The sequence below is a fragment of the Lampris incognitus genome, chromosome 2 (genome assembly GCF_029633865.1).
Source record: "Lampris incognitus isolate fLamInc1 chromosome 2, fLamInc1.hap2, whole genome shotgun sequence".
Taxonomy (NCBI): domain Eukaryota; kingdom Metazoa; phylum Chordata; class Actinopteri; order Lampriformes; family Lampridae; genus Lampris; species Lampris incognitus.
The window spans coordinates 113,340,617-113,368,558 of record NC_079212.1 but is presented as its reverse complement, the minus strand read 5'-3'; the positions used below and the strand labels follow the sequence as shown (position 1 = coordinate 113,368,558).

General features: G+C 41.8%; 1 protein-coding gene across 1 annotated transcript; it reads right to left on the bottom strand.

Moving 5' to 3' along the window:
* LOC130107020 (immunoglobulin-like and fibronectin type III domain-containing protein 1) lies at positions 1-27,937 on the bottom strand. Its single transcript, XM_056273412.1, has 16 exons — positions 27,919-27,937; positions 27,590-27,773; positions 26,980-27,093; positions 26,495-26,663; positions 25,956-26,228; positions 20,247-20,371; positions 19,672-19,813; positions 19,139-19,432; positions 3,246-3,425; positions 2,960-3,088; positions 2,528-2,836; positions 2,024-2,109; positions 1,736-1,928; positions 1,334-1,630; positions 364-690; positions 1-219 (listed from the first exon to the last, which is right to left on the bottom strand). The coding sequence occupies exons 2-16, from the start codon at positions 27,740-27,742 to the stop codon at positions 215-217; spliced, it is 2,796 nt and encodes a 931-aa protein (XP_056129387.1). The 5' UTR covers positions 27,743-27,773; positions 27,919-27,937; the 3' UTR covers positions 1-214.
* Between the last annotated feature and the right edge of the window lie 5 nt (positions 27,938-27,942).

Here is a 27,942-nt window from a genome sequence, read left to right as displayed (position 1 = left end):
ATAATTTAATTTACTCAAATCAAAAGAACTGATGCATCAAAATGTTAAGTCATTTTAGCTGTGAGACAAAACACATACCAGAGAGTATTTAAATTACATGACAATATGCATGAGATGACAAGATGGCTTTCAAAAGAATGCATCACTTGAACACAAACAACAGAGCCTCTATTATTTTATTTGAAAAGGACATAGCCATCTTCATCGTGTGGATTTATTCTGAAAAAAAAAGACAAAAAGGAAAGGTGCATTTTAGCTTGGTGTTCATTACTTTTATATATATATATATATATATATATATATCAATGCAAAACGTACAGCAAGAAGTTTTGAAAGGCAGAAACGTCTTGATCTAAGTTTTACCTCTGACTGTGAGTTTAGTGGAACATTCTGCCCTGCCCAGGGGGTTCTCAGCAATGACCTTGTACTCTCCTGTGTCCTTCGGTCCCACCCTCAGTATGAGCAGTGAGCAGACACCACAGGTGTTGGATATGTAGTAGTTGGTGTTAGTATTCAGGCTGATGTTGTTGCGGAGCCATGTCACATGTGGTGTTGGCTCTCCTCTTATTGCACAGCTCATGTAGCACTCATACCCTTGAGGAGCAGTGTGTGTTTTCAGTGGGACAATGAACTTGGGAGGACGCTCCAAGTTGCAGGCCTTAGTCTCCGGTATGTTCAACACGAACTTCTCTGGAAAAGGTAGATATACGCTTTGTCAAGTAAGATTTATAAGGTTTATAAAATAGAGAAAAGACAACAATATGATGCTGATTGAAACCGATTTTCTTCCCCCTTTCCTTTTCTTCACAATTGTACCCGGCCAATTACCCCACTCTTCCGAGCCATCCCGGTCACTGCTCCACCCCCATTGCTGAGCCGGGGAGGGCTGCAGACTACCACATGCCTCATCCAATACATGTGGAGTCACCAGCTGCTTCTTTTCACCTGACAGTGAGGAGTTTCACCAGGGGGCGTAGCGCATGGTAGGATCACGTTATTCCCCCCAGTTCCCCCTCCCTCTCAAACAGGTGCCCCGACCGACCAGAGGAGGCACTAGTGCAGCAACCAGGACACATACCCACATCCAGCTTCCTACCCACAGACACGGCCAATTGGGTCTGTAGGGATGCAGACCAAGTCAGAGGTAACACGGGGATTCAGACCAGCGATCCCTGTGTTGGTAGGCAACGGAATAGACCGCCACACCACCCGGACACCCCTGAAACTGAATTCTGCTAGGATTAAAATAAGCATACTACCGCAGTAGACTTCTGGCATGAGAATATGTATCAGTTTGTTTATCAGATGAGTTAATAGAATATCTTTCACAAACCTTTTTTGCTAGAGACTGACCACTTGGGTGATTCAATGGGTTTGGAGGAGCCCATGTCATTCTTAGCATAGACACGGAACTGGTACTCTCTGCCCGGCATTATGTTGCAGGCTGTGAATTTGTTGTTGAAGATGTGGTCTGCTACAGTATGCCATGTTCTTTTGTTTGAGTCACGCTTGGTCACCATGTAGTGCAACCTGTCGTCACGCTTCTCATCTGGAGAGGGTTCCCATGAAATGGTCACTGTGCCAGGCACATGTTCATCAGTCTCTACAGGACCTGGTGGCTTGGGCTCATCTAGTAATTGAAAATAATATTTAATTATGGTTTTCATCTTATGGGATGTTTGCAGATTAGGGTTAGGGTTAGGGATCATTAAGCATGCTATTCTGTCAATTTCACCTGTGACTCTAATTTCAATGCTGAATGTCTCTTGGCCTACAATGTTCTTGACAACAACAATGTAGATGCCAGTATCCGAACGTTCAGCGGAAGCGATGAAAAGTTGAGATGCACCCTCAGCATTGCTAATAGTCACCCTTTTGGACACTGGCGCTCCATCTTTCAGCCAAGTAACTTCAGGCCAAGGTGAGGCCTGCAAACAGTATAAAACCAAAATCATTTCTATTTTTGTAAATTGTTCGGTCACACTCATGTTTTTATGGATGTAGTCTTTAATTTTTAAACTACCTCAAAGTTAATGTTGAAACGTGCAGAGTTCCCTGCTCTCACCACCATGAAACTCTTGATTTTGGCATCAGTGAAGCGTGGCCTCACTGGATAGAGAAGAGTATGAAAGCAAAATAATTATGTTTGTACTTCAAAGAGAGATGTAGGTATGTGCAATGCCAGCCAGTCTTCTGTGTTGAGACTAATGATGTACAGGAAAACAGATACTGTACCTAAACTGAAAAAGACAGGTTCTTTTTTTTTATTAGTCATTCAGACTTCTATTTACTGTTTAAAAATAACAGGATGATTAAAGGCAAGGAAGCTTGAGTACAATTGTAATTCTAATTTATTGTTTTTCACTGAATAGGTATTGCAGTAATTGTTAAAATGCATTAATAATCCAACACTTGTCTTCGCTGGTGCTGAAACTGTAGTGTTAATTTAAATGAAGTGTTTCAATGCAGATATGAGACAGTACAAATAACTTTTTTCTTTAATTCAAAGAAATATATTTTTTCTTACCAGGGGGAGGCATGGCTAGGATGTAGTTATCCAATTCTTGTGACTCTCCTGCCCCTCCATCATTAGTAGCAATGACTCTCACCCAGTACATGGCCATGGACTTCATGCCTTTCACAGTGTAGGTTGTCATGATGATGGCATTTGTATTGCAGCGATCCCACTCTGGGTTTTCCGCTGGTCTGATCTCCACAAAATATGCCTTAGCTTCATCTTCAACCCCCTTAATTTCCTTGGGTGGGTTCCAAGAGAGGGACAAGGTTGTGTAGGTGGAATCTGTCACCTTCAGGTCAATGACTTTACCAGGAGGCTCTGTAGTGTATAATTCATATTCAAAGTTAAGCACTGGAAGCCATACATAAATTATCAGTGTTAAAAAAATAAAGGCTATCATAGCATAAATAGCTAATAACAATGGTTAACACCTGGACCTACTTTTGGGATCCCTGGCGAACACAAACTCAGATGGAGCACTGGATTCACCCGCTCCAGAGTTATTGATTGCAGCCACACGGAATTCATACTCCAGACCCTCAATCACATCTTTAACAGCGTATCCCTTCCCTGTATTGAGAAAATTGTAATTAGTCAACACATCACTCACCTCACCAAATATAGGGAACAACACCAACAAAGCATCTGACATTTTAAATATTATTGTGTAGCTGGTTAGAAATGATCCGTAGGTAAATTGTCTGGGAGTTATGATTGACAGATAAACCTTTGATCATCTCATCAGGCGGATTGACAGGCCCCCACAGGTTGCTGCCCTTCTTGCGTTTCTCCAGGTTATAGCCCAGAATATTGGTTCCTCCGGTATTGGAAGGGGGAGACCAAGAGAGATTGATGCAGTCCTTGAATGCACTAACAATCTTTGGTGCTGATGGGGGTCCAGGGTACGCTGTACATACAGAAAAAAAAAACAAAAAACAAAAACAAGACTGGCCTATGATTAAAAAAAAAAACTTAGATTGGATTCAAATGGAAATACACACTGTGTACAAAATGCCCACGAGAGCCACGTTGCTATAGTGTATATTTTGTTGCGTAGGAGAAAAATACCAGTCCAAGAGTATGATGGTGTTGAATCAATTTTAAAACTGAATGGTATCTTATGAATTTTGAAAGATAGCACTGAAACATTTACGGCAGAAAAAAGCTATGTGGCCTTAAAAGACATGGTCCAACAGCTGATTTCCCCCTCCCAAATGCCCTTTTCTGCCATGAACGGCTTCTTTGTCTGTGCTTGGTGTAGTTTGTGTCTCGGAAGCAACGTGACAGGTGTGGACTGCCGATTCACATTCTCAGTGAGTGGCACACAAATAACAGGACTTGAAAATGTCATGCAATGCATACACAAATGTCGAGTTTCCTACATTAGGGACAGCAACTACAGTGACACGAGTTAAGTTTAAAGCTAAGTTTAGATAGTGGTTAATGAGGCTGCCATACACTGATTTGCAAGGACGGGCACAAGGCCGTGCTTAAGTTGCCCAAGTAACAGCCCATTTGCCCTTTTTGGCTAAGTTGCTCCTCAGGAGGAAAAAAACTACAATAATTGTTTTATTTTTGCTTTTGTAGCTGCTTAAATACGAGTAGCCCATGATTGCTAAAGTTAGACCAAATTAAATTACCATGTCATCCAAACTTTTGTTACTTTTTGATAGGCATGCTTCCGTCGGACACAGAGATGGGGCGGCCCAGAGCCGTAAAAAAAAAAAAAACATGAAGCAAGTGATGCCCTATGACCCCTGTCTTGTGACATTGTAGCATCCAAACTTGGTATTGTTGACATTGAGTGAGGGCTCCCGGTGAGTCAAGTCAATTTTATTTGTGTAGCCTAATATCACAAATTACAAATTTGCCTCAAAGGGCTTTTGTCTTTTGAAGTTGTGGAAATGATTAACGATGAATGGTATAACCAATGGGATTCCCTGTGAATAAAAATCTCCACACTTGCTTTCGCACAGTGTGCAGCTTGTCAGATTTGCATCACATCATGCAATATTGCCTTATGTTATGCTATCACATGAACTAATTGTAGCTAACTAGCTATCTAGCTGGCTAGGCTACATGCAAGATAACTCCTCAGTTGCGTGAAACTTTGAGGAGGATGTCATTTGAAATATGAAATGGTTCATAATTGTATGGGTTGGGTGGGGTTTTTGTATGGCCACAAATATATTTGCAGGCTGGAATACTTGGAGATGATAGGAAAGCACACACAAAAACTCCTCATAATTTGTCATACACAAATCATATGAGTAGGCCTTGTTGTTATAGCCTTGCTATCGTTGGGGTTAATATGTTGATACCCCCACACTTCAACAGATGCCCCAAGTTATTTTTCTCTAAACTGTATATATGTCTGTAAAGTGTCTTTGTGACAAACACTTTGTTAAAGCACTATAGAAATAAAATGGAATTGGATTGAAAAGAATGATAAGATTTTGCCTGGCACTGTCTTTATATTATTGTCTCTGGACATTTCATAGACAGAAATGTTTGTCATCATAATCCAGACATTCGGTGGTATCCATTAATGGAGATATGAGACATGAGTATAATCAAATACTTGGTTTTGGATGATACAGTGAAGTATAGTAAATTGCCAATGACTTGAATTTGCAAAATCTACCTTTAACTTTTTACTTTACATGATGTATACAATATCAACTCATAATCATCTGAGTTCAAAGAGTTTATGTTTGAAATTTTAATATTGTGGTTTTCACTTTTTTGGTTTCAAAAATGTTTCCTCAAAGTTTGAATGCTTTACATAGCTTCTGCTGTCTATAACAAATAATTTGAAGGACCATTGTGCCATGTTGAAACGTTGTGGTCACCATGCAAGTACATGTCTTTTACAATCAAATTGATGAATGTCAGTGATAAGCTCAAGATGCAAAATCATATTGCTACTTAAACTAGTTTACAAGAAACTATATCCGCAAATGCGACCTCCAGCGCACACTGTAGTGATTTGCAGCCGAGTGTGAAATGGCCGAGATGAAAGTCAGCACCTCCAAGTCTGAGACCATGGTTCTCTAACGGAAAATGGTGGATTGCTCCCTCTGGGTTGGGGATGAGTTGTTGCCTCAAGTGAAGGAGTTCAAGTATCTCAGGGTCTTTTTCACGAGTGAGGGTAGGATGGAGCGGGAGATTGACAGACGGATTGGTGCAGCATCAACAGTAATGCCGACATTGTACCGCACCGTTGTGGTGAAGAGGGAGCTGAGCCGGAAGGCAAAGCTCTCAATTTACCAGTCAATCTTCATTCCAACCCTCCTCTATGGTCATGAGCTTTGGGTAGTGACCAAAAGGGTGAGATCACAGATACAAGTGGCTGAAATGAGTTTCCTCCATGAGGTGTCTGGGCTCAGCCTTAGAGATAGGGTGAGGAGCTCAGACATCCGGAGGGAGCTGGGAATAGAGCCGCTGCTCCTTTGCATCGAAAGGTGGCAGTTGAGGTGGTTCGGCATCTGTTTAGGATGCCTTCTGGGTGCCTTGAATATGTTGGGCTACTTGTTGGCACTAATTGCATTGAATTCTAGACAGGGAGAGTTCAGGCCATTCAAGATACCATCCCCAACTACGTTCTCGGAGCTCAGAAGGTTCTTGGGCATCTGCAACTATTCCAGACAATTCATTGAGGACTATGCAGAGATCACCAAACCACTTACCAAGCTCCTCCAAAAGGACAAAGTATTCCTGTGGGGAAGTGCTCAAGAACAAGCTTTCTCGGGCGCCTGGGTAGCATAGCGGTCTATTCTGTTTCCTACCAATATGGGAATCGCCAGATCAAATCCCCGTGTTACCTCTGGCTTGGTTGGGCGTCCCTACAGACACAATTGGCTGTGTCTGCGGGTGGGAAGCTCAATGTGGGTATGTGTCCTGGTCGTTGCACTAGCACCTCCTCTAGTCAGTTGGAGCACCTGTTCACGGGGGAGGGGAATCTGGGGGGAATAGCATGATCCTCCCACGCACTACGTTCCCCCCTGGTAAAACCCCTCATCGTCAGGTGAAAAAGAAGCGATTGGCGACTCCACATGATCGGAGGAGACATGTGGTAGTCTGCAGCCCTCCCCGGACTGGCAGAGGGGTGGAGCAGTGACCGGGATGGCTCAGAGAGCAGGGTGATTGGCCAGGTACAATTGGAGAGAAAAGGGGGGGGGGACAAGATTTCCAATAGCTGAAGCAGAAAGTCTGCTCAGCTCTGTGCCTCGCTTATCCTGACAAGGATAAGGTGTTCTTTCTGGAAGCTAGCGTCTCAACCCATTGCCAAAGCGCTGGCTTGTTGCAGAAGTACGACAATGACAGATAAGTCTTCGCCTATGCTAGTCACTCCCTGAGTAGCATAGAACTGAATTTTTCTGATTGCGAGAAAGCCCTGTTGGCTACAGTTTGGGCCATGGAACATTTTTGCAGCCTCATTTTTTTTTCATAAATTTATTTCTAGTTTTTCCCCTTATCCCACCCGATTAACCCAATGGCATATGGTCGGAACTCTTGTCGAATAACTCCCCTGGCTCACATTTCCACAGGACGCAGATAGTCGTAACACCAGCTTCCTTTAAACTGAAGCCTCGCATGGATTGCATTACCTTCAAGCCGCGAAGGAGACGTTGGGAGAATGCTTTCGGTTGCTTGGCTGCAGGCGCCCAGATGGGCCAGAGGGGTCGCTGGAGAACGACAAGTCCCTGAACACTACAACGATCTACACCCACTATCCCTTGGGTAAGGGTGGCCTAATGAATACCTTACCCCATGGACGCTCTGGCCGTGACTGTTTCTGCAGCCTCATTGAGTGGTCAGAAGTTGTTATAGAGATATGGCACCAGCCCGTCTCTTTCTTAGGCAGCCAGAGGTTAAGGGGAGGAAGAGTGTCCAATAGCCACATTGTTGCATGTATGATGGCACTACAAGACTGATGTAGGCCAGGGCTTAGCAGAGTGCCACCATTACGACTACAAAAAGGAACCAGAGGACCAATATCTCCTCATCACCATCCCTTTGTTTCGTTTTAATCATCATTATTACAATGAAAATGTCTACAAGGACCTCCCAAAGGTCTATGTAGATGGCTGCTGACTCCCCCATGAGAGCAGTGTACAAGCAGGAGTGGGCATTGTTTGGGTGAATCTTGCAGTTGATGCACCACAACAATACTGACTTGGGGTAAAGATAAGTCAGTATGCAGACATAGCAGCAGTGCTCATTGTGTTGTAACAGGCCAGCAAAACAGACATTGTGCAGCTAGTCATATGTTCCGACTCCAACTATGCTTGCCATAGTTTAATTTCCCACTTCCCTACGTGGGAACAGAATGGCATAAAAAATGCTAGGAGCAAATATCTAAAGCACTCCGGAATTTTGCTGGCTTGTGACAAGATCTTAACAGATCACGGCATGACCATGTACTGGAAAAAAAAAGTAAAAGGACACTCCCAGACCCCAGGTCTTGATAAAACGGGCAATGATGAGGCTGACCACGGGGCAAAGGCAGGAACAGTGGATGGCACTCTTAGGGAGTTTCAAGAGGAATGGCAGAGTTGCACAGTAAATGTCAGGACTCACAGACAAGCCAGGGAGAGTCGACAAAATCCTGATTAAGTTGCAAACAATCCTAGGCAGACAGCCTGGCAATGCTAACCTAATTGCTTGCTATGCAGGAAAGTGACCCAGTGATCCAAAAGATCCAGCAGTTTGTAGTCAACTCCCAGAGGTTCCCCGTTCCGGGACCCAAGCTACAGCAGACGTAAGACTTAAACCACCTTCAGAACCTACGGCTTTGCCGGAAGTCAAGTCAAGTCAGCTCAATTTTATTTGTATAGCCCATTATCACAAATTACAAATTTGCCTCAGTGGGCTTTACAGCAATACAACATCCTGTCTGTAGACCCTTGCATCGGATAAGGAATAACTTCCTAAAAAAAAAACCCCAAAAAAAACAAAACCCTTTAACAGGGAGAAAAAATAGGAAGAAACCCCAGGGAGAGCAACAGAGGAGGGATCACTCTCTTTTTATCTTTCTCAATGAAGATTGAGAAAGGACATCTCATGTACATTTCCCGTGGCCAGGGAACACACACCGTTGGGTTGTTCCAACTGATAATAGGGGGGTCATGATGTTGCACACGCGTGACACCCAATGTGGGGACCAGAGTAGCGCAAAGGACACATATAAGACACTCCAATGGGTTGTTTACTGGCATTTCATGATCAGGGACATAACCGAGTATGTCAGGGGATATTAAGTCTGCTGCCAGTTCTGTCTGTCTCAGCCTCTGAACCAAGCCCCACTGCAGGTTAGAGGGATCACCTTCCCTTGGTCTAATCTCCAACTGGATTGGGTCGGCCCTGTTCCTAAATCCTCATGAGGTAACAGATACCTCCTCACCATCACCTGTGTGTTCAACAACTAGATTGAGTGTCTACCAGCATCTAACGACACCGTCAAAACCACAGCTGTCCTGCTGGTGAACCATGTCTTCAACTATTGGGGCCTTCACTTGTGCATTGACTCGGACAAAGGCAACCACTTCACAGCGAGTGTGATGAGAATTTTGTGGGAGATGTTTGGGTCGAGACGAAGGTCCACATCATGTACCATCCCCAGTCCTCTGGTCAGGTTGAATGTGCCAATCAGACCATTTTAAGCATGCTTAGGAAGTATGTCAGCAGCAGTGGTAAAGATTGGGATGTAAAACTTTCCCCAATGCTGATGGCCATCAGGTCCACTCCACATCACACCCTTTGAGATGATGACAGGCTGAGAGATGACTCTCCCACTTCTTCTTCTTCTATACAGGCTAGAAGATGTGAGTGTACCCACAGCCTTCACAGCACACCAAATTGTGACAGACTTACAACACCATCTTCAGTCCACATTCTCCTGGGTCCAGAGGAATATAGAAGCCAGCGTCAAAGGACAGAAGGCGTACTATGACAAGAAAACAGCTGATCATGAGTGCCAGATTGGTGACAAAGTCCTGTACTTCAGTTTCACCAAGCCCATGGGAAAAAGTTCCTGCCAAACTGGTCTGGCCCCTATAACATCATGGGTAGACTCTCGCCAGTTGCATACTGCATCAGAGTGTCAAAAGACAAACCAGACACTAACATTCAAACGGGCCCACATAAATCAGAACAAACCTTTTGAGCAGGCCCCACTCTGAAAGGGGGGGGGGATAAACGTTAGCATTCTTACTCCACCCACTAACCTGGCACACATCACCAACACCATAGTCATGCACTAGTATTTAAACATTCATTCCGTACCCACTAACGCAGGGTCGGGAACCTTTTTGACTGGGAGAGCCATAAAAGCCAAATATTTCTAAATATATTTCATTGAGAGCCATATAGTATTTTTAACGTATAATAAATTAAATATGTCTTACTTTTAATGCGACTTCTAGTGCTGCATGGTTTTGCTGATGGCCTTGTAGTCTGGTTCATACGTGGTGAGGTTGAGCTTCATGCAGGCGTTGAGGCTTCCATCAGTTAAACGTGAGCATAGGTTGGTGTTAATGTTCCTCATATGCGAGAAAGACTGTTCACATGCATATGTAGAGCCAAACATGGTCAATACGGCAATACTCACACGCTGCATTGTGTGGTATGTCACAGGAAGCTCGTTCCAAGTTTTAAGAATCAGCTGGTCTTCAAGTTGAAGATTTTTCATTTCTGTCCACTTGTGTTCCCTCGCCAGCTCTGCTCGCTGTCGCGCAAGACTTTCCAACTCTCCATTAAGTGACTTGAACTTACTCATCCACATGTCTGATGCCTTCAGGTCAGCAACTTCCAGCTCAAAGTCTCCGATAGAGACCCCGGGGATGCATGTCAGGTCGATTTTGTCCACTGCACACTCATGTGGATGAGTGATGAACTTGAAAAGACCAGTGCGCGCACGAAATTCTCCAAAACGTGCTTTGAATGACTGCAGGAGATTGAACGTAAAGCCAGCTAGCTGCTGGAGATCCAGATGTTGAGTGGAGTCACTTGCTAAGCATGCATCTCTAAATTGTTGCAGTCTTTCAAAGTGCAGAAGACGACCTGTTTCAATGTCCCTGAGAAAGACTTCCAGCTTGCTTTCAAATGCAAACACTGCTTGTTGAAGGGATGAGATTGTATTTTCAATACCTTGCATTTTCACATTGAGCTGGTTCAGATGGCCAGTTATGTCCACGAGATAGTGAAACTGCAGGAGCCAGTCAGTGTTGTCTAGCTCAGGATGCTTGACGCCTTTCATTTCAAGAAAAGTCCGGATTTCACTCAGGCAAGCTGCAAAACAGCTGAGCACCTTCCCCCTTGACAACCAACGCACGTTGCTGTGTAAAAGCAGACCGGGATAATGATTCCGAACTTCTTCTAACAGTGCTTTAAACTGGCGATCATTTAAAACTCGGGCAACAATAAAGTTGACCACTCGAATGACCAGAGACATCACCTCGCCAAGCTCCTGGCCACACGTCTGAGCGCAAAGCGCCTCCTGGTGCAGGATGCAATGAAAACTTAGGATGGCTCTCTTTTCATGTTCACGGAGAAGCGCTACAAATCCTTTGTTCTTCCCCAACATACAGGGTGCACCATCAGTACAGACAGAAATAAGTTTATCCATCGGTAGTTTTTTTTCTTTAGCAAACTCCATGAAAGACATGAATAAATCCTCTCCTCTTGTTGTCCCTTTCATTGGCAAAACAGCCAAGCTTTCCTCACGCAGTGTGTCACCTGCAGCATACCTGGCAATGATACTGCACTGAGATAGATGGCTAACGTCTGTTGACTCATCTAACGCGAGAGAAAAGTATGTCCTGGCGTTTATGTCCTTAATTTGTGTTTCCTCGACTTGATTTGCCATCATGATGCTACGATCGTGCACAGTTCTTGCTGACAGGGGCATGTCTTTTATTCGTTTGATTATCTTGTCTTTATTTGGGAAGTCATCAAACAGTTCATTGGCCACATCAAGCATGAATGTTTTGGCATACTCGCCATCTGTGAATGACTTTCCATTCCTTACTATTGCCAAAGCCCCCGCAAAGCTAGCGGAATTCCCGTCACCTTGCTTGGTCCACACACGTAGTTGCTGCTGACTCGTCTGCACTCTCCGCTGTAGCTCCTCGCATGCCCTTTTCCTGCTGTCCACCGCTGGATATTTCGATGCAAATGAAGCATGGTGCGTATCGAAGTGCCGCTTTATATTTGACCGTTTCATCGATGCAATTTTATCATTGCATATTAGACATACCGCAGATCCTGCTCTCTCCACAAATGCAAATTCCTCTGTCCACGCAGCCTGGAATGCACGGTAATCATCGTCTTTTTTTCTTTTCGCCATCTTTTCCGTTACAAGGGTTGAAGCGGATAAACTAGTTGGCTATCTGATAAAATTGATTTCTTCACCTTTACAATGACCCGGACATGCTCGCGAGCCATTGGTTCCCGACCCGACCCACGGGTGACCCGTGACCCGTGAAATTTATCTTCAAAACTAATTTCTGTTTACTTTAAAATGACACAGTATTATTAAGAAATATCACAAGTATTTTAAAATCAGTTCCAAACTGATTTTTTTGAAAAAAAAATAATTTTCAACTCAAAATTGTCTGGGAGCCATATGCCGTCACCGGAAGAGCCATATATGGCTCGCGAGCCATAGGTTCCCGACCGCTGCACTAACGCATGTATAAATAACACCCTGTATGCGCTAGACAAGTTGTCAGGGGTTATGTAGTTAGATATTATGTCAGATATATGTACATGTAGTTAGAGGTCTGATGCAAGACCTGCTGAGTAAGATCATCAGCTCAGTCAGCCCTCCTTACCTAGTTCTTTTTTTCGCATGGTTGAGAATATATTGAAATCTACTACCATTTTAATATATATATATATATATATATATATATATATATATATATATATATATATATATTTATAGTATATTTTTTCCGAAACCGTCAATGGTGTTGTTATAAATGCTCAACTAATGAGGAGCGGAATATTAATACAGATACAGGAAAAGAAAGTTTTAATACATTTTTAATACATTGCAGTACAGGCCTGTTTCATGCATCGTGCACTCATCAGCTGCTAAATGATCAGTGTGCGACGCCCGAAACAGGCCTGTACTGCAATGTATTAAAACGTTTTTTTCCTGTATCTGTATTGATATATATATATATATATATATATATATATATATATATATATATACACACACACACATACATACATACATACACACATACACGCACATATATATATATATGTGTGTGTATACATACATGTGTATACATACATGCATACACCTGTATACATACATACATGCATGCATGCATGCATGCATACATACATACATACATACATACATAAACAAACACACACACACATATATATATATATATATATATATATATATATATATATATATATATATATATATGGATACATACACGTGTATACATACATGCATACACCTGTATACATACATACATACATAAACAAATACACACACACACGTGTGTGTGTGTACTTGTGATATATATATATATATCTCACTAGTACATCTGGCATGTAGTCTTGGCAGTGCTATTCCCATATTCATAAACCTGCAAAACCTGGGAATAGGCTTCGTACTGAACTAACTTATCATTGAGAGACAGAACATATGCAGACTGAAGTCTGTCCTGAATGTAGGTTTCTGTAAAGATAACTTGCACATACACATCAAAACAGCCCCTCTGTCTACCTTCTTCCCCAACTTCAACATGTGCACCCACACCAAAGATATTCATTGGGTCTGCCCAAGCAACCCATTTATTAGAGATGCAACTGATCGCCTGTATGGCCTGAGAGCCAACACCCCTGGGTAATCACAGCAGGCACATGCTGTACAAACACATACAAACACTATATACTAAACTGGACTCCATAATCCACCTCCCTGACAATTTCAGGCGCTGAGGTGTCCACTCCTCCCTCACACCACAGACTGCCATTAAATTCTCCTATTAACTTTCCCAAGGAGTAGGTTTGCCAACCCCACAACTAGCACCCTATTTTTTTTGCCCTTTGCACATACTTGGTTTGTTTAATTTTCCTCTTGAAATTTTGAATTTCCTTTCCCCCCCCCCCCCCCCCCACACAAGTTATAGAAATCTTGAATGGAGAATGTTTGATTATGAAAGACATGCATTGCTTGACTGACATCTCGGAGTGGATGGTGACACACCACTTGTGGCTCAATCTGGACAAGACAGAGTTGATGTTCCTCCCGGGGAAAGGTTGCCCGCACCGAGACCTGGCCATCACCATTGACAACACCGTGGTGACGCCAACTTGGACTGTGAGGAATCTGGGTGTGATCCTGGACGACCAACTGTCATTTGCTGCAAACGTTGCATTGGTTGCTCGCTCCTGCAGATTTCTCCTCTATAACATCAGGAGGATTCGCCCATTCCTCACTGACGAGACGGCACAGGTGCTCATCCAGGCTCTGGTCATCTCCTGGCTGGACTATGGCAACTCCCTCCTTGTTGTTGCCCCGGCGTCGGCCATCAGACCTCTGGAGCTTGTTCAGAAAGCTGCAGCTCGTCTGGTGTTCAACCGCCCTAAGTTTTCCCACACCCCGTTCTCATGTCCCTACACTGTCTCCCAGCAGCTGCTCGCATTCAGTTTAAGACTCTGGTGCTAGCTTACAGGGCAGTGAAAGGAACAGCTCCTTCCTATCTCCAGGCCATGGTCAAGCCCAGACCCCCGCCCGACCACTTTGCTCTGCTGCCTCAGGACACCTGGTTGCCCCGTCGCTCAGAGGCCCCTGCTGCCGATTGACCCGGTCACGGCTCTTTTCTGTCCTGGCCCCACAGTGGTGGAATGAACTCCCCACTGATGTCAGGACAGCGGAGTCGCTGCCCATCTTTTGGCGCAGGTTGAAAACTCACCTCTTTAAGAACTACTACCCTGTTACTTGTTCTTAGCACTTATTGTATTCACTCATTTAAAAAAAAAAATCTTTCTTATGCTTTTATTTTAGCCTTGTTTTTGCTCTTAGGTGCTTGTTTAGATGCACTTATGACCTCTGATGACTCGTAGTTCTCCTGATTTCCTACGTTAAATCCACTTATTGTAAGTCACTTTGGATAAAAGCGTCAGCTAAATGACTGTAATATAATGTAACTAAAAGAACCCCGCTACAATGTAGCGGTTTGGTTATCCACCCGTCTAAATCTCCCTCCTCTTCATCCTGCCAGCTAACCGCCTTCCCCCTACCCTAAACCCCCCCCCACTCCAACTCCCTCCCCCCAAATGCTCAGAATCATCTGAAATGCCAAGAAAAGTGGTCTTTAGCCATTTTTAGAAAATGAATATTTTGCATAATTATGCATAATTATTATAATTATTTTAATTTTCTGCTATTTTTCTGGTCCTCTCTGGAACAATACCTACCACCTCAAAAAAATTAGGATCATAAGTGCATTTTTGCAAAAAAAATGCATATTTTGCATAATGCCAAAACATTTAAGTCCCAGAAAAAAAGTCATATAGGTGAAAAAATCAAAGATGCTCAGAATCATCTGAAATGCAGAGAAAAATTGGTTTTTAGCCATTTTTAGAAAAATGCATATTTATGCATAATTATGCATAATTTAAATTTTCTGCCATTTTTCTGGTCCTCTCTGGAACAATACCTACCACCTCCAAAAAACAATTAGGATCATAAGTGCTTTAGTTTTCGGTCCCGCTATCTACACTAACACACACACACACTAACACCACACACACACACATTACGAAAATATATGAGTAGATGAAATGACATATGAATCTCCACGTACATGTAGTGTGTTTAATTTTTGAAATGTTGAATTATCTTTTTTTTCCTTTTTGTAGTTTATCTCACACAAGTATTAAACGTGTGTTAATCTTGAAGTGCTGAATGTTTTTTGGTTTTGCTTTTTGTCATAGCTTAGTTTAACCTAGTTTACACAAGTAGAAGGAATGCCAGATGCTCACAGCCTTTTATCTTTACTCAGATGCCAAAGTCTAAATGAACTGTTAATGTTACTAGGGCCGAAAGACCCTGATGGACTACCGACACACGGATTGTGCAGCCTTCTGTTGCTCTCATGGACTATGAAAGAATCTCAGCCCTGTGACCAAGGAAAGAATGTAGGGACCGACGCTGCTCATGGACCACAATACCCCTACCTCCATGTTCAACCTCACAGGTGATCTCCACCCACCATCTTGTCTTACACTGTAATATTATTGGTTGCAGTAATACTGTATACAGGGTCTTTATGCATGCTCAATAATCCAGGTAAGAAAATCACAGAAAGTTGAATCAGTTTATATGGACACAACGTTTATTCAGAAAAATCTTTCATCACTCATCTAAGTGACCTCTTCAGTCTCATAAATGGCAATGTGTACTACTCAGAGGACTGGGGAATGGTTGCGATCACAGCGTTGTAAGATGGCGACAGATGTACTTTTAGGACTGATTGTTTACTCTTATTTAGTTTTGTTAACTCTTTTTTTTGTTTTGTTCAATGTGATGCGCTTTGGGTGTCTAGAAAAGCCCTATATAAATGTAATGATGATGATGATGATGATTATTATTATTATTATTACCCTTGTGGAAGAGTGATCTCAAGTAAGGATGGCACCATGGCAAGATTTAGCCTTATTAGTGTAGTGGCAGAGTTAGTTTTAGTGGTTGGTCTGATTATCTCACGTGAGAAAAGTGTTGTTTGTTGAAATCATCTGATCTAGATACACACTGTGATTCACATAGAAATCATGTAGGAAAAGGCCGATCATTAGTTTTTAAATACTTTTTCTTTAATTTTGTCTTTTGTTTGAACCTTCGCTTGTTACTTGAGAAAAGTACCATTGGTTGAATTTATTGGCTATTCAGTTGCGAACACTGACCCACATAGAGTTGGTAGACAGTCCGTCTACACTCACCAGCCACTTTATTAGGCACACCTGTCCAACTGCTCGTTAACGCAAATTTCTTATCAGCCAATCACATGGCAGCAACTCAATGCATTTAGGCATGTAGACATGGTCAAGACGATCTGCTGCAGTTCAAACCGAGCATCAGAATGGGGAAGAAAGGTGATTTAAGTGACTTTGAACGTGGCATGGTTGTTGGTGCCAGACGGGCTGGTCTGAGTATTTCAGAAACTGCTGATCTACTGGGATTTTCACGCACAACCATCTCTAGGGTTTACAGAGAATGGTCCGAAAAAGAGAAAATATCCAGTGAGCGGCAGTTCTGTGGGCGAAAATGCCTTGTTGATGCCAGAGGTCAGAGGAGAAAGGCCAGACTGGTTCGAGCTGATAGAAAGGCAACAGTATCTCAAATACTAACCACTCATTACAACCGAGGTATGCAGAAGAGCATCTCTGAACGCACAACACGTCGAACCTTGAGGCAGATGGGCTACAGCAGCAGAAGACCACACCGGGTGCCACTCCTGTCAGCTAAGAACAGGAAACTGAGGCTACAATTCGCACAGGCTCACCAAAATTGGACAATAGAAGATTGGAAAAACGTTGCCTGGTCTGATGAGTCTCGATTTCTGCTGCGACATTTGGATGGTAGGGTCAGAATTTGGCGTCAACAACATGAAAGCATGGATCCATCCTGCCTTGTATCAACGGTTCAGGCTGGTGGTGGTGGTGTAATGGTGTGGGGGATATTTTCTTGGCACACTTTGGGCCCCTTAGTACCAATTGAGCATCGTGTCAACGCCACAGCCTACCTGAGTATTGTTGCTGACCATGTCCATCCCTTTATGACCACAGTGTTCCCATCTTCTGATGGCTACTTCCAGCAGGATAACGCGCCATGTCATAAAGCTCGAATCATCTCAGACTGGTTTCTTGAACATGACAATGAGTTCACTGTACTCAAATGGCCTCCACAGTCACCAGATCTGAATCCAATAGAGCACCTTTGGGATGTGGTGGACTGGGAGATTCGCATCATGGATGTGCAGCTGACAAATCTGCAGCAACTGCGTGATGCTATCATGTCAATATGGACCAAACTCTCTGAGGAATGTTTCCAGTACCTTGTTGAATCTATGCCACAAAGGATTAAGGCAGTTCTGAAGGCAAAAGGGGGTCCGACCCGGTACTAGCAAGGTGTACCTAATAAAATGGCCAGTGAGTGTATATTCCTTCTGTTCATTTGTTACTTTCATCAATATTTGCTTTATTGGCATGACATACGTTTTTGTACATACTGCCAAAGCACGTAAAACAGCAGCACAACAGCAACAATGATCTCTCTCTCTGTTTCTCTCCCTCTCTCTCTGTCTCTCTCGCTCTCTCCCGCTCTCCTTCTTTCTCTCTCTCTCTCTCTCTCTCTGTGCGCCATCTCGCCTGCGCAGCTGCAAGCAGCCTTTAACAAATACCTCCTTTCGCGCGCACACTCACACATCTCCTCTCTTTAGTGCACGGCAGCACCCGTGCGTGTGCACACATACATAAACACATACAATCTTGGCAAAAGCCTCTATCACATATTTTTGAGCCTTGATCATCACATTGCTGCTCAGTTATTGATTGTGACGGATTAGTATTAATCGATTTTTTATTGATTGTTCTAATAAATTGTTTTCATTGAAGTAAATCGTTGTACGTCCTGTTTTGTGTCAGTACTCTCTGAAGCCATCCTCTACCAATTAAAGTACTCCAATTGTTGCAACATCAACTATTCCATCAATTTGAATGGTTCGGTTATAACTATTGAACCCCAAAATTAATGGTTAGTATTTTTATGAGACTGGTTCATGAGACTGATTTTGTGAGACTGATTTAATGAGACTGGCTTGATTATTCCATCCATTTTAGTAGTTTAATTATAAAATATTAAACACCAAAATCAATTAATACATTTTATGAGACTGATTTGATAACACTGTAGTACTCACAGTGGCCAAATACTAGAACGTTTATTGCTTGATTTTTGCTGATTGGGGTCTTTAGTGGAACATGCAAATGACGTAACAATAAAATTATAACTGTAACATGCATGTAAAACACAATAACATCCAATAAATACAACATAGTGTAATGAATAACGATCAAAGTTTACCTTTTGTGCCAGCTTGAACGTCTTCTGTTTCCATCAACTCGCTGATGCCCATTTCAGTCTCAACCCTGATACGGTAGCAGTATCTCCTGCCGTGGTCCACATCTACGTCCCTGTACTTTGCCTCTGGACCGATCGCACCTAGCTTCTTCCAAGTGTTGCGTCCCACTTGTTGTCGTTCCAGGATGTAGTTGTCTATCTTGCAGCCACCATTGTCTTTCGGTGGTCTCCATTTGATTTCAACTGCAGATGAGGAGGCCTCAACAATCTCCAATGGTCCCATTGGAGGAGTAGATTTATCTTTTTTAAAATAGAAAAGCGGAGATGAGATGGCATTGCACTGTGATGAATACATTCATTGATGCACATTACTCCCAAATAACAATGCAAGACTTAACATTTCGAAGGATTTCAAATTTGTCGGGAAATCCATAATAAAGAAACTTTGGATAGTTCATAAAGATATACATTTAATTTCAAGGAGAATTGATTATACTTACCTAACACAGTTAGCTGGCTAAGGGCCTCAATAATGCCAAACTCATTTTTGATTTTTATCTTGATTTCACCGCTGTCTTTGCGCTGTAGCTTGTTTAGTAGCAGACGGCTGCAACCATCTGTGTGCTCTATCTTGATGTTTGTTTCATCAGACAGTTCTTCACCCTCGTGGTACCACTGAACCTTAAAAGGCTCCCGTCCGATGTAAGCTAATTTGAAGGTTGCTTTTTGGCCTTTTTTCACAGTTATCGGAGTTGTAAAAGTCTTCAATTCCTCAGTGTCAAATCTAGGTGGATCTAAAATGTTAAAGTATACAACAAAAACTGAAATTAGCAACAAAAAAAACTTATGCAAAATAAATGATGCCATCTGAAATTTTGCAAAATAGTAAAATGGACAATTATCATAAGTTGGTTTTAGTGCAAGTGCAATCCCTTTCAGAGACATTCAGAGAATGATGAGGAATAAATGATTTTCAGTAAATTTTCAGAGACATCTTTTATGTGCCACTATTTCGGAAGGAAAATGTTTTTACCTTCAACAACAATCACTGCCTCAGTTTTCCGGCCATCTGCCTCAAATCGATATTTCCCAGCATGCTCCTCTGTGACTTTGTGAATTTTAAGTCTGTGGAAGCTTCCCTCCTTACTAATGGTTATATCCTCAGACGACTTAAGCTGGAAAAACATGTGATAGGTTAATGCAACACAACTGTAAACATGAAATTGTTGATTGAAATTGCACTTTATAGCTATTATTAAAACAGCATTGGCATTGTTTTAGAAAAGTGCTATATAAATAGAAGTATTATTATTATCATTATCATTATTATTATTATTGCACACTGACCATCATGTTTAGAAATAAATAAATCTATCAAGTAATTTTCTAAACATCTTAACATAATAACATTTAAATTTTATAATTTTTAGTTTTCAGAATACTCTTGAATTTCATACTCATATGACTATTTTCTTATTCCTATGTTATGTGAAAAGGGCACAGAGAGCACAGAACCAAATGGAATTCCTGGTCATGTCAAAGCAAAAAAAAAAAAAAAAGTAGTTACTTCATGACCAAACAGACAATGATTTTGATTTTGAGCCTTACCTCTTCTCCATCTTTGTACCAGTTGCCCTCACAATCCTCACGGCTCAGTTTGCACTGAATCTCTGCTGCCTCGCCCACTATGGCCTTGCAGTCAGAAAGCGCAGCATGAAAGTGAACACCCGGGTCTGTGGATTTATTAGCAACTAAGTTAATAAATTATCATCTGTTGAATTTCATACCTCTTTTTTTTTTACTTCTCCATTTCCAGAGGCATTAGGTACAAGAGTGATTGAACAGTACAATTACAGCAAATTCATGCATACATGTATACATCGTATACATGTGGTCAAAGTCTACTAACTTATCGCAACTCTTAACACTGCCAAACATCAACAATTACATTTTGCTTTGAAGCCCATGTATTTTATTGTGGCAATGATTTATATAAAACATGATGAAATGTAAATATTGATGTTTGAATGTACAGTGTTTAAAACAATGGCTACTTCTAGTGAATAAAATTGGTAATTCAATCAAGAAATCAGCTATTGTTCTCAATTTGAAACTTGCTGAAAACGTCTTCCTGACTCTTGAGTATATAGATTATCTCTTCGCACTTGGAGCTTGTTGTTGGTTGACCCATTTCCACGTCATAGGTTGGAGGGCTAAAACCTTACAATAGATCTATAGAATGTAATTTCCCAAATGTTTAATGAATTACTCTGCCTTTGTTAGTTCAGCTGTTGGTCAAAGCTATACTTACTCTTAAAAGCCATCATCTTATTTGATCAATGGTACAGACTCCCACTTAGAACTGGTGGTTCCTTGGTCAGGTTAAGACAGTATTGATTCAAGAATCGAATGCAAGACGGACTTAATGTGCAGCTATCGATTTGCTGCATGTCCAATGTCATTCTCCAAAGTCAATGGGTCGTCGCTCATCTTCAGTTTATGCACCAGCGCATAAGATGTTCTCCTATTCTTGTGACTTTCTTCCTGCTATCCATTGCTCGTCTCCTTCCACATCCTTACAGTATTCCCAATTCTTGCATTGATTTAGTAAAAATGTGGCTTCATGGCAATCTTCAGTTATTCCATTGAGCAATCACTTTTGGAATGCAATATCTTGTCTCAAATTTTCAGGATTGTTTACAAAGAGTTGTCAACATTGTTGAAACAAAGCACAGACACACCTGTGCACATGACAAACATACAAGCGTACTGAAATCACTGAGGCGGGGACATAGATATTCTATATATCCTTTGATTTGCCTGCTGAAATAAAATTATCCTGTAATGCATAGAAATCAAATTAGATAATGTTTTTCTTATATCTGTAATCTTATAACTAAAATATTGTTTGCCGCATTTGCATTTATCCCACCATCTTGGCAAAAACAAGAAAGAACTGGGCTCTGCACTACAAACAAAACTTATTAGTGCATAAGATTTTGATTAGCACTTTCTACAGGCACAGCTGAGATTAAAGCCACTCTAGCTGGAATCTCGGATCATTCTAAAAGGCTGCTTAACCATTTAGAAATCAAATGTAGTAGGCCTATTCTACTGAGGGTTCAAACACGTGTTCTTTAAACCCTCAAACCTATAAAAAAAGTCATTTACTTATCAAATGACTTTCACATGTGACTGTGCCTAACATGCAGTTATTTAATGCAGCCCTCAGTCTTACCAACAACTTGTTCCTGGACCACCGGGTCTTTCCTTGCACGTCGTGAACGATTGTCAGCTGCTGCTGACTTGCTGTCCGCCTCACCATCTTCAGCTGATTCATCACCTTCTGCCCCATCACCTTTATCACTTGCTTTTTTGTTTTTCACCTTTTGACTTTTATGGCTTCCTATTGTCATAACCATTCATATTATCATTACCATGAATCACATGTCACTGGTTTTTAGATGGGTTTAGGATATGCCTTATGGACAACATTAATGAAAACTGACAACAGCAATTACATAGCCAACAAAAATAGCAAGACAAACAACACATGTCAGTCTCATTGCAAGCAGCGAGGGTGGTGGCCAAAGTGTTTGAGATTTTTTTTTTGAGATACTTTAATTGATCCCCATGAGGAAATTATGCTCTGCATTTAACCCATCCTAGCTGTGTAGCTAGGAGCAGTGAGAAGCCGCCATGCAGCACCCAGGGACCAACTCCAGTTCATCCTGCCATGGCTCGGTCAGGGGCACAGACAGGAGTATTTACCCTAACATGCATGTCTTTTTGATGGTTGGGGAAACTGGAGCTCCCAGAGGAAACCCACTACAGACACAGGGAGAACATGCAAACTCCACACAGAGGACGACCTGGGATGACCCCCAAGGTTGGACAACCCCGGGGTTCGAACCTAGGACCTTCTTGCTGTGAGGCGACAGCGCTAACCACTGGGCCACCGTGCCACCATTATTCAACTTATAATCAAAGTCTGATTTAAAATGGAAAGGAAAGGCAGCCGCTGTACATAATATTAATTTGGCTTGCCTTTTTAGAAGGTAATTATATTTGAATGCAATAAGGATTCCCCCAATGAAGAAAGGCCAAGTCCTGTTTTTTTCTGAACAGTTTTGTGTTATTTATTGCTCTTGAGAGAGTGTGTTCTTTAAGAACTTTCTTTAAGAATTATTTAAGAGCAAGATGCAAACATATTGCATCTACTCAACTTCATCACTTTACCATTGTTCACCCTCTGCATGACATATGCTGACATATCAATGAAACATGGCAACTTTTACAACATAAAAACACAACATGTCTACAAGCATGAAAGGATACACAGAACATAATCACAAATATAGGGTTTTTTTTGTATTTTGCATGCCATATTATGTTCTAATTTCTCAGAAAACACAGTAGTGTAGAGTAAGGTGCAGTAAACATACATTTTGTTATGTTGCGTGCTCTAACCAGCACAGTGTAATTTGGCATTCAAGGTTAATATTCTAATTGTTGGCTTTTTAAATGATTTTAGTTCTGTGGTATAAATCATCAAGTCACTTATCCTGGGAATCACAAAAAGCTGATAAAAATAACCGGTATGATGGTATCCTTTTTATAAGGCAACCAAACAGAACTGTTGCCTCAAGCCAATTCACCCCTCACCCCTCAATTTGACAACCAAATTCTTTGTGAAACTCTTTTACTCTTTATGAGTCTATGAAAACTGACTTAATTCTGAACCCTCACCACTGTCTCAGAGCTTAGGGAACAGACAAATTTGATCACTGAAGCTTGATTACACTCTTCCAGTATCTCTCCCATAGGATTCTGTAATTCATCATAGTTGAGAGAAGCCCATTTCTGTTACTGTATTATGACAAGATGCAGCAACCAACAGCGCATTTCAGCGCATGTATGGAATGCGTCAGTACTTTAATTTGGTCTATCATAATGTTAATATGTCTGCATGAAAGTTAGAAGAGCTAGAAAGTTTTGCGGCTCTCTACATTTTTTAATCAAAGGCGATGTCAAAGTTATTCTTCGCTACGAGCATGCAACCTTTTACACATCTTACCAACGACGATTTCTTCGACCACCGGATTTCCCTTTTTGCGACGCTTTCTGGTTTTCTCAGACTTTCCACTCTTTTCACTTGGATCCTCCTCATCAATATCATCTCCTAATGGAGATCATATATACCAAATGTATATGAAATGATTTCCACATTTTGGGAAATACATTGATTTATTTATGTGGTCATACTGATGTTATGAATAAAATGTTCATGACCAACAAAAAATATGGACTAGAAAGCAAAATTATGCTGGTGTTCAGTGAGCAAAAATGTTAAAAATTAAAGAAGGTGGTTTTCTTGTTGTTTGTTGTGACCTTTCTTGCCTTATTTAAAATTAACACTATGTGATTTACAAGTTGTTATGTTATATTGCATAGTGGACAATTGTTGATTGGTTTTGGAGTAAAAGTATTTACAATCTTTCTGGAAAAAGAGTAAATAACAAACATAGCAATAAAATATCAGCGACAAGAGCAACATGTAAAACATAGACCCAAGCAGAAAATGCACATATAGATCACAGTAGAACCATCTGTTGCTGCCGTTAAGGGAAAAGAAGAAATGCTTTTATTTCCCTCCGAAAAGTAGACTTTTTATGCGATGTTACCAAATTCTTCGTTGGTAGTGTCTCGGAAGTAAATGTGGAAAAGACTTGAAGAGATATGAAGAAAAGATTTGAAAAATTCTGGTCATGTAGGTCATGTTAAACATATTCCAAAAGGAATGAAGATTTAAAATCATAAGCCTCAGGGTTGTTCTGCTTATGAGCTGCTGTGAATATGGTATTAACTCTAGAATAGCATCCTAAGTAAAAAAGAAAAATGCCTTTTTTTCTCAGTCAACATTCAAAATAATATACTTTTTAAGAAATATCTCAGTAAACACTGACATTTGACAAGTGAATATTCAATGAAATGTTGCCACAAAGTATATATATTTTGGTAAAATGATTTCTTACCTATCACCGTGTCTGGCACAAGAGGGCCTTTTCTTTCTCGTTTTTTGCGTCGTTCTCCCTTTCCCTCTCCCTCGATTTCTTCATCAGAATAGGTTAAAAGGTCCTTATCCGCTCCCTCCCCAGCACCTTCAACTTTTCCTTCACCTCCAGCTCCTCCTCCAGCACCACCACCAGCTCCTTCTCCAGCTCCGCCACCAGCTCCACCACCAGCACCATCAGAGCCCACACCAGTGGCACCCCCGGCACCATCAGAGGCCACACCAGCGGCACCCCCGGCACTAATGACACCACCAGCAGCCTGGGCACCTCCAACACCTGCTGCACCTCCTGCACCATGAGCTGCCCCAGCACCTCCACCACCTGCTGCAACTCCGGCACCATGAGCTGCCCCGGCACCTCCAACACCTGATGCACCTCCTGTACCATGAGCTGCCCCAGCAGCTCCAACCCCTGCTGCACTTCCTGCACCATGAGCTGCTCCGGTACCTCCAACACCTGCTGCACCTCCTGCACCATGAGCTGCTCCGGCACCTCCAACACCTGCTGCACCTCCTGTACCATGAGCTGCTCCGGCACCTCCAACACCTGCTGCACCTCCTGCACCATGAGCTGCCCCGGCACCTCCAATACCTGCTGCACCTCCTGCACCATGAGCTGCCCCGGCACCTCCAACACCTGTTGCACCCCCTGCACCATGAGCTGCCCCGGCACCTCCAACACCTGCTGCACCTCCTGCACCATGAGCTGCCCCGGCAGCTCCAACACCTGCTGCACCATGAGCTGCCCCGCCTGGTTTATTTATAGATTTCTTTGCTGCTGCATCCTTGCTGGCTGCTTCTCTTTTAGTTTTAGCCTCAGCCATGGCTGCAGCCTTAGCAGTGGCCTTGGCCTCAGCGGTCTCTTTTGCTGCTGATTCTGCCTCGGCACGGGCAACCGCGTCAGCTGCCTCCCTCTCTTCTTGAACCTTCTTGGCAGCTTTCATTTTTTCCTCCATTTCTTTTTGATATTTCTCCTGCTGTTCCTTAGCTATTTTCAGTAATTCCTCATCATTATCGCCTCCAGCCATGGTGGTTTTGCGAGATGGTTTTTTCCCCGTGCTGGCAGCTTCCTTGTCAACTACAATGAATATGATAAAGAAAATATGACTGATATTAATTGCCTGATTATATCATTCAAGATGCAATATTTTGCATTAGATCAAACTATCATTTAGACATTTCTGTGGTTGTCATTTGAATACTCCAATATGAGCAAAAATAGATCTAAAAAAGATTGCGCTCACCTTCTACTATAAGCCAGGCATTACATGATTTTATTCCTGCCACAGCTGCATAGATACCAGCGTCCAAAGGCATACAATCCCTCACAATCAACTTGTGGATTAGCTTATCTTCAGACACGATGATTTCATGTTTCTCATCGTTTATCAGAGGAGCATTCTTGCCAAACCACTTTAATTCATCCAAAGGTGCAGTTAGGACACACTGAAAGAGGGCGTCTTGCCTTTCTTCTGCCTTAACCTCCAGCATTTTGACTGCAAAGTCAACACTGGGAACTGCAAGAAACAGAAATGCGACAGAGAGCAAGAACAAGTGATAATTAATGGAAAATGGGGAGGGCAGTTATGACCAGTTACAGTATATGTAGGGGTTTTAGTTTTGATTTTCTCAGAAATTTCCAGGACTCAAGTGTACACAAACCTAAATAAACCTAACGGGCTATGGTGTAGTGGAACAGTTAATGCTGGGTAAGTAACTCCATTTTGAATAGTAATTCCCATCATATGTACAATCCTTTGAATAAAGACCTTCAGTAACCTACCTTTAAAATCTGTGGAGAACACATTGACACCCTCTACATCCACTGAGTAGAGTCCAGCATCTTGTGAACTAAGATTTTTAATGGTGAAAACATATTTTTTTCCAACTTGTTTCAGAAAATGCTTCTGCTCCGTCCCCAGATCTTCACTGAATGGAACCATCACACCATCCTGCAGCATTTATAAATATACCCATGTCGAGATTTCATAAAGACACATTCACATTTTGTAGTGTATTAAAAAGTGAGAGAGAGAGAGAGAGAGAGAGAGAGAGAGAGAGAGAGAGAGAGAGAGAGAGAGAGAGAGAGAGAGAGAGAGAGAGAGAGAGAGAGAGAGAGAGAGAGAGAGAGAGAGAGAGAGAGAGAGAGAGAGAGAGAGAGAGAGAGAGAGAGAGAGAGAGAGAGAGAGAGAGAGAGAGAGAGAGAGAGAGAGAGAGAGAGAGAGAGAGAGAGAGAGAGAGATATCTATTTTGGAGCTAAACACTCACCTTGTAGAGGAAAACCTTGCTACTGGGATCCTTGAGATCCATGTCCAGCTCGATTGTTGCACAGTCATCATGGCTGACTTCAATTGGTTTTAATGAACTGATGTGTGAAATAAACTATGGTAGAAATAAGCAGATGAATGTCACACAGTTATATTTAGCAGAGTTCAGTAGGTATTCAAAATGTTATTGTTCAAACTGAATAAATCCAAATTTAATGCTACCACCGGCAGTACAAATAAAACCATGATAATGATAATTATGACAATGGAAAAAGAATAATTTTTAAAAAATGAATTTGCTTTCTATCATTTACAAACATTAACATGAATTAGCAAAAAGATTCATTTATAAAAGTAATTACACAATGCTTTTACTTTATATCTTTGGTAGACCTCTAAAAAAAAGAAAAGAAATATGACGTACGACCCATGAAAAAAAAAACATCAGCACAGTCTTAAATTGCTGAAACATTAAACCACAACTTAGTGAACCATGCATTAACTTGATGGAACCAGTTGCTATTTCCTGGACAGTAAAAAAAACTTTATATAACGGTTCACAAAAAAGTTCATTGAAATTGGCTGACTGGAACAAAATGGGGGGGGGGTACCTGTGCTATCTCCCTCTCTTTCTCTTTTTTCATTTCAGTGAGTCTCCTCAGCATGCCACGGAAGTCTGTGATGCCATATTCAATACAGATACGCTCGTAGTCTTTCTTGTCAGCACTAAGCAGAATTTCCCACACTTTCTCCATGGGCTCCATTAGCTTCTGTTCACGGGTGCCATCAGGGTTGCTGAGGTATGAAAAGGGTTTGCATCAAACCTCTAACTGCACACGCATCTGCTAAACAGATCCCCCTTAACACAGGTTACTTCCATAGACAAACCATATTGCTTTTAAACAGGTGAAATAGATTGTTTTGGAAATGTTTCCCTCACCGTTTTTTTAGTATTTTTCTGAAC